Raw genomic sequence first — 7,546 nt, forward strand, 5'->3', positions numbered from 1 at the left:
TCCGCTCTTGCTGCAACCCCCCCCACCACTCATCCTCCCCACTAGCTCCCAAATCTTGGTCTCCTGCTTCATCCAGAAGGGGAGTGAGAGTGCCCTAAACGCGACCATCTCTTGGCAAGACCAGGCCTTGGAGGACAGGCCTGGCCCCTGATTTAGTTCCTCTACCCGTCTCCGTCCCCCCATGCCTGGGGAGAAGAGAAAGGATGCTTGAAGCAGGGAACCAATGGAGAAGGAAGGAGAGGCTGGAGCAAGGGTACCAAAGGGGAAAAGAAAGGACAGTAGGGATGGTTCCTAGGAGGGGACCTAGGGCCGGAGGTGTGGTGGAGAGGAGGTGAGGAGCCGGTAAGGGCTGATGAGAGGAAAGCACAGGATGGATCTCGTGGAGGGATGATAAGGGGACAGAATGATGACGCCAATAAAGGGTCGAGAGTGAGGGTTGGCTGATGGGCAGGGGCCACAGGTGGATGAGGAAGGCGGGGAAGAGCATGTTGCCCCCATTCCTTCCTCCGCCATCTTTTATCTCCCTCATATTTTTCTTGATGGGGCCTAACAGACTGTGGGCCAGGGCTGGGGTCATGGAAAGAAAATGTGGGGGAGCACTGAGGTTATTTCAGGAGCCCCAGACCCAGGATTGGGGGATTTGGAGCCAGAGGGGAGAGACTTAACCCCCACAGCACCGGGAAGCAGCCAGCTCCCCTCGCCTCCTTCCCCCTTCGTGGCTTGCGGTCTCTCTTCCCCGCCTCGGCCCCCAGGAAGTGTGAGTGCTGGGGGTGGTGAGGTTAGGAGGGGGAAAGCGACATATGGGGGATGGGGAAGGCATGCACAAGCTTGGAGGGGCTGGGATTGGGAGCGAAGGGTTCTGTACGTGCCCAGGGCATCCCTGGGTAGTGGACCGCTCGCTGGAAACCCTTCCAGTCCTCCAGTGGGATGTGACTCAGCCCCTTTCCCTTGCCTCCTGAACAAGGCAGTCCAGATGGCTGCAGCCCCTGGGCCCCAGAGGCCCTGGGAAGGGGTGGGGGAAGCTGGGGATCTAGGATTCCTGGGTCCCTTAGGACTTTGGACTGGCTGTCCAATTTCCCCATCCCCCTGGTCCAGCCACAGGCCAAAGCCCTGGCTTCGTGCAAACTTAGCTCCAAAAAAACAGGAAGAGAACCTGAGGCTGGAGTTGGGGTGGGGGTTGGGGGGAGAAAGGAGAAAGAAGTAAGGGGGAGGGTGGCCGGCTTAGGCACCAGGAGTGTTGGGAAGAGCGTAGGGTCCCTTCATCATCCCTAGCCAGAAGATGTTATAGCCTGGTCCTCATCCTCCCTCACCCCAAGCCGCTGCTCCCAGAGAAGTCTGCCAGACCCTGCTCGGTCTCCCTGGGAGAGCCTAGAAGTGGGGGCCTTGGAACCTGGGGAGGGGCCCTGTGTGCCTGTGTCTCAGGCCCATATCTATTTTCTCCGCCGCTAATCCTGGTTCCGCCTGCTGCCCCCCACACTAAGCCTCACTCCCCTAATCCCCAGGGTGGGGGGAAGGGGGGCCAGCTTTACTCAGCTGCCCTGTTCAGGGCCTCCTATCCCTGCCCTTCAGCTGGCTCAAGCCAGCAGCGTTGGCCCTGGTGCCCCCCAGCCCTGCACTGGACAGTGCCTGAGGTCAGCACCTGAAGAGCATTCCCAGCTCCCTTTCCTTTCCCAGGTGGGGCCAGCGCCCTCTACCTTTTGGGTTCTTGGTGGTGGACATACTCTGCAGGTGCCCTTGGGCAGTGAAGGGTAGGTGATAGGCACCTCACCTTTGCCCCCCTCCCACCTTTCTCGGCCTCGAGTCTTCCCCCAACCACAGATGGGCCAGGCTTGACTCAGGGCCCAGTTTCAAGAGAGCTGCCCACCGGCTTGGCCGGTCTAGCAGGCCTGACAGTGAGGGGTGCCTGGGGGGGTGGCGGGAAAGAGGGGAGCGTTGGGGCGGGGCCCCCAGTTCTTCCCCCTACCAGGCAAACAGACCAAACAGACCTTGCCTGGTTCCCTGGCACAGCTGCACCCCCCATCACCACACACGCCCATGCCCACAAGGTCTTAGCAAGAGGGGGCATGCCAAGCTGGGTGGGGATGGGCCGCCTTCATGGGGCGTCGGGGGGCTGGGCCCTCTAGGATGCAGAGGTGGGAAGGGTGCCCAAGGTGGGATGGGCACCCTGGCACCAATGCCCCACCCTGGCAGCAAGAAGGGGGAGGCCTTCACCCCAGCCACCCCTTTCAGACGATGGGTCTAGGAGTGCCCCTTTGGCCTGGTTGGCACCAAAATAGTTCCAGGTGGCACCTATATTGGCATGGGTGCCAGAGCCCTAGGTAAGGGTTGGGGGAGTTTCCCAGAAGCTGGAGAGCCATATGAACACCCTCTCCCTCCCACGCGTGTCCTCTGCCTCTCCCCCTCCTTCGTTGCTACCTCTTGGCCATGGGCATTGGATTTGGGCCTAAGGAGTTAAACACCCACCCTTACCCAATCCCTGTGTGAGTTGCGTGGTGAACCAGCCTAAGCCTGTGACCTGACAGCGAGGTCAGCCAATCAGCGCCCCCGCCACTCCAAGTTGCTACGGAGACCGGCCCTGGGGTGGGAGAAAGGAGGCGGGCTTAGCAGCAGGAATGGGTGGGGTGGGTAGGGAAGGAGGGAGAGGGACAGGGCGAGCCACGTGCCTGCGGGTGCCCAGCTCCCAGCCAATGGACAGCGAGGACAGCCCCACCCATTCCCCTTAGGAGGGATGGGATCCACTTGGGCCCAGGAGGGTGCCTACTGCTGCTAAGTGACTACAGCCGCTGCTGTTGCCACCAACGCTTCTGCAGCCCACCCGGTTTTTGTTTGTTCCCAAGTCCTGGGGTCATTTGCCACTTGTACCATTTGTAAAGTACAGGCGAGAGAACCAAAGGGAGCAGGCTTGGCCCCTCAGGAGAGAAGCGGTTAGGGATTTAAGGTGGGAACAGGTGGGCTTACAGGCAGACAGACACGTGGGTGCTGCTCAACTCTGGCGTTGTGATGAAGGTGGCAGACAAGGAGATAGACTCAGACAATGCAGTTCTGTGTCCTAAAGAGGAAATCTGTGGCCTTGACTCCCCTAACCGCCACCCCCCCCCCAAAAAAAGAAAGCCCTTTCCTCATCAATGGTCAGGGCTGAACAGTTGCTGGAGTGGCAGAGTGGACACTGACAAAATGTCTGTGGGATCTGTCCTGAGGATCATCTGGGCTAGCCTTTAATATTTCAGACGGCGGAACAGGCCTCCTCCAGAAATAAAGTGACTTATCCAAGGTCATGTGGCTAGCAATAACTCAGCTCCCTCAGTGTAATGTGAGGGAGGAAGGGAGGCAGACCTGTCTCTAAGTAGTTTTCTCAACAGAGGCCATCTGTATGGTGGAATCTGACTCCAGGCTAGGCCAAGGCCAGAACATTTATTGGGTCCCTACTGTGTACCAAGCATTGTGCTATATTTGTTCTCATTAACCCTCACCACAACCCTAGGAGTCAGGTGGAATTATCCCATATTTCAGACAAAGAAGGAGGCTCAGATTAAATCACTTGTTTAGGATCACAGAGCTAACTGGCAGCAGAGTCAGGATTCAAACTCAAGCCCAGCTGACTCAGAGCCCAGCTTTTACCGGGCCTCAACGCTGCCTCTAGTTGCTCCAGACTCAGTGTCAGGAATGAAGGGCCGAGCCCTTGGGGCCTCCACTCCCACCCGCTCCGCAGCTGAGAACATTGAAGCACAGAGAGAAATGACTTGCCCAAGGTCATTCAGCAAGATAATAGCGGAGCCAGAACTGGAAGCCAGTCTCACCTCCTTCCAGGACAGAACCATGCCCCAGCCCCTGCCCTGCCCCTCTGCCAGCCTTGGGATTGCTGGCTACTCTGTGCCTCCTTGTGTTGCCGCACCTTGCTGGGAAGAGCATAGAGAGCTGAACCATGGCCCTCTGTGGGGGGGGGGGTCTCCTGGAATGGGGAGGGAGAGGTGTCGGAGCTAAGGGGGAGGGGGAGGGGTGGGACTGGAACTTGGCCTATTGGCAGTGGGGGAGGGGGCGGGGGCGATGCTTATCTGTGCGGGGCAGGAAGCACCCTCGACAGCCAGTGACACCCCAGCAAAGGGTGGCTGCTCCTTGGCCCCGTGGGGGAGGGGAGGATGTGGGGGGAGGGATGCTGGGAGCTGCGTTTCCCGTTTGGCCTCTAGAAGGGGGGGATCTAGAAGAGGAGATGAACTTTTGGTGGCTGGGGGAGGGTTGCAAGGAGGAAGAGGATGATGCTCAGGAGCCACGTCCTCATTTGCATGTTTTACAGTGTCCTAAATGCTTTAGAGCAATAACTTGAGTTAAAGCACCTAGCTGTGCCTGGCCTCCAGCAGAGCGTGGTCCAAGGTAAACCTGAATTCTCTCATTGGCCTCTCCTCAGGCTGTGAGGAGGGTCCATCGTGAAGACCATTACCGCACTTTCCAAATGTCTGAGCCTGCTGCCAAAGCCACCAGAGAGTCCTTCAGCCACTTCTTCATGAAGCCCAAACCAGGACCCAGGCATCTTGTCTCCCAGCCCTGTGCTCCTTCCAAAGAGATGGAGAATGGGGCAGGTGACACAGATGGATCGCTAGGAAAGAGCCAGAAAGGCAGGGCTCCTGTTCTCACACAGGCAGAATAGAATAGTATGGTGGCTAGAAGCAAGGACTCTGGGCCCACCGCCTTTCAGCACTTAACTCGGAAAGTCACTTCAGCTGTCAGGACCTCAGTTTTCTTGACTGTGAAATGGATGACAATCATACTTCAGAGGTTTGTGGAAGATTAAATGGGTGTAGAGTACTTAGAAGAGTGTCTGGCTTGTAGTCCCCTCTCAATAATGTTGGCTAATGTTGGTACTCCTTCCCCAGACGCCCTCGCAGGGCTGAGCGCTCTTAACCTCCCTTTGTACTTGACCCTGCAGGAGAAGATGGGGAGCCCCGAGGATGACCTGATTGGGATTCCATTCCCGGACCACAGCAGCGAGCTTCTGAGTTGCCTCAATGAGCAGCGCCAACTGGGCCACCTATGTGACCTCACTATCCGGACGCAGGGCCTTGAATACCGCACCCACAGGGCCGTGCTGGCTGCCTGCAGTCACTACTTCAAGAAGCTTTTCACGGAGGGCGGTGGTGGAGCGGTCAGGGGGGCTGGGGGCGGTGGGACAGCCACTCGGGGGGCAGGAGCTGGCGTGTGCGAGCTGGATTTTGTAGGGCCAGAGGCGCTAGGTGCCCTGCTCGAATTTGCCTATACAGCCACACTGACGACCAGCAGCGCCAACATGCCGGCTGTGCTGCAGGCCGCCCGGCTGCTGGAGATACCGTGTGTCATCGCTGCTTGCATGGAGATTCTGCAGGGCAGTGGGCTAGAAGCTCCCAGCCCCGACGAGGATGACTGTGAGCGAGCCCGCCAATACCTGGAGGCCTTTGCCACAGCCACGGCCTCTGGTGTTCCCAATGGTGAAGACAGCCCCCCACAGGCACCCCTCCCACCGCCACCGCCGCCACCACCCCGGCCTGTTGCCCGCCGCAGCCGCAAGCCCCGAAAAGCTTTCCTGCAAACCAAGGGGGCCCGGGCGAACCACCTAGTCCCCGAGGCGCCTGCAGTGCCCAACCATCCCTTGACCTACGAGGAGGAGGAGATGGTGGGTAGAGTGAGCAGCAGTGGTGCCAGTGGGCTGGGAGACAGCTACAGCCCTCCCACGGGGGCTGCCTCACCTCCTGAGGGGCCCCAGAGCTATGAGGCATATGAAGGTGAAGAAGAAGAGGAGGAGTTGGTGTATCCCGCTGCCTACGGGCTGGCACAGGGCGGTGGGCCCCCACTGTCTCCAGAGGAGCTGGGCTCAGACGAGGATGCCATCGATCCTGACCTGATGGCCTACCTGAGCTCCCTGCACCAGGACGCCCTGGCACCAGGCCTGGACGGCCAAGACAAGCTGGTGCGCAAGCGCCGCTCCCAGATGCCTCAGGAGTGCCCGGTCTGCCACAAGATCATCCATGGGGCAGGCAAGCTGCCACGCCACATGAGGACCCATACGGGCGAGAAGCCTTTTGCCTGTGAGGTCTGCGGCGTTCGATTCACCCGGTGAGCACCCAGTGGGGAGGAGGCCCAGCGGGGCCATGGGGGGGACGAGGCCCAGCGGGGTCATGGGGGGGGGCGAGGGGTAGCGGGGAGGAGTCAAGAGGCCCAAGACGGAGGCAGGTGGTCCCAGAGGGACTGGAGCAGGTGTGGGTTACCTGAGGAGAGAACAGGAGAAAGCAAGCCAAGGGGGTACACCTGGGGTGTGAAGGATCTGGTGCCCAGGAAGGGCATCCTGGGGCGGTAACAGGAAGCAAATGTGAGGGATGGAGCAGGTCGAGGCCTGGGAGCATGACCAGGACAAGCCAGGGATCCCATTCTGAACATCCCTCTGCCCCCTCGCCCCTGCCTGTGCCAGGAATGACAAGCTGAAGATCCACATGCGGAAGCACACGGGAGAGCGCCCCTACTCATGCCCACACTGCCCAGCCCGCTTCCTGCACAGCTACGACCTCAAGAACCACATGCACCTGCACACAGGGGACCGGCCCTATGAGTGCCACCTGTGCCACAAGGCTTTCGCCAAGGAGGACCACCTGCAGCGTCACCTCAAGGGCCAGAACTGCCTGGAGGTGCGCACCCGGCGACGCCGCAAGGACGATGCACCACCCCACTACCCGCCACCCTCCACTGCTGCTGCATCCCCTGCCGGCCTCGACCTCTCCAACGGCCACCTGGACACCTTCCGCCTCTCTCTAGCTCGATTCTGGGAGCAGTCAGCCCCCACTGGGCCTCCAGTCTCTACCCCAGGGCCCCCTGATGACGATGACGAGGAGGGGGCACCCACCACACCCCAGGCCGAAGGTGCCATGGAGTCCTCTTAAAGAGGGACCAGTGGCCAGGCTGGAGCAGCACAAGGCTGGGGACACCCATGCCAAGCAGTGGGAGCATGCAGGACAGATGGGCCCAGGGCACTGAGTGTTGCTGACACCAGAATCAGCCCCTTCCCCCAGAGCCCTCATTCCAATTCCAAGCTGAGAAGGTTTTGGGGCAGAGGCTCCCCAAATGGAGGTGATCCCCCAAGGAGTGACACATATGTATATATTTACAGCTCTATTGTAAATGTGGGGTTCCTACCCCAGCTGCTCTTGGGGAGTAGAAGCAATAATGTATTTCTGATTTGTGGGGTCCCACTTCGGCTATGCGGGTTTCTAGGGGGTGGGGGCTTGGGACCAAAGCCTTGCCCCGCCCCTATGCCCCTTGGGGGTTTGGGCTGTGTAAGGGGGTGAAGAACTGCCCCTCCCTTCCGAGACCCCTCCTTCCTGGTTTCTGTTCCCTTTTCCTGGCAGTGAATTATGCAAAGGGGGCGGCAAAGGAAGGGTAGGTGGGGGAAAGCAAGGTGGAAGCTTGACAGCCTGGGGGACTGGGCCTGTAAGGAAGGAGCCATCCCAGTCCCCCTCCGCCCTGCTCCCAGCGCTGAGTCATGGGGTCCTGGAGAAGAAGGGGGCGGGGTGGCCTGATTGGCTCCCCC

General features: G+C 59.8%; 1 protein-coding gene across 2 annotated transcripts in view; it reads left to right on the top strand.

The window, feature by feature from the left end:
- The window catches only part of ZBTB7B (zinc finger and BTB domain containing 7B), an 8,112-nt gene extending 929 nt beyond the window's left edge, over nt 1–7,183 (top strand). The window contains exons 2-4 of one of the 2 annotated variants that reach the window (XM_021707800.1): nt 615–757; nt 4,922–6,081; nt 6,434–7,183. In XM_021707800.1, coding sequence (XP_021563475.1) covers nt 4,928–6,081; nt 6,434–6,899 — 1,620 coding nt within the window. In that variant the 5' untranslated portion in view covers nt 615–757; nt 4,922–4,927 and the 3' untranslated portion in view covers nt 6,900–7,183. Of the gene's footprint in view, nt 1–614; nt 758–4,711; nt 6,082–6,433 lie in introns of those variants that run through there. The other variant, XM_008048592.2, reaches the window with a different exon arrangement.
- The last annotated feature ends 363 nt before the right edge of the window (nt 7,184–7,546 follow it).

This window comes from Carlito syrichta, unplaced genomic scaffold, assembly GCF_000164805.1.
Source record: "Carlito syrichta isolate Samal-C Ts95f unplaced genomic scaffold, Tarsius_syrichta-2.0.1 Scaffold126413, whole genome shotgun sequence".
NCBI lineage: Eukaryota > Metazoa > Chordata > Mammalia > Primates > Tarsiidae > Carlito > Carlito syrichta.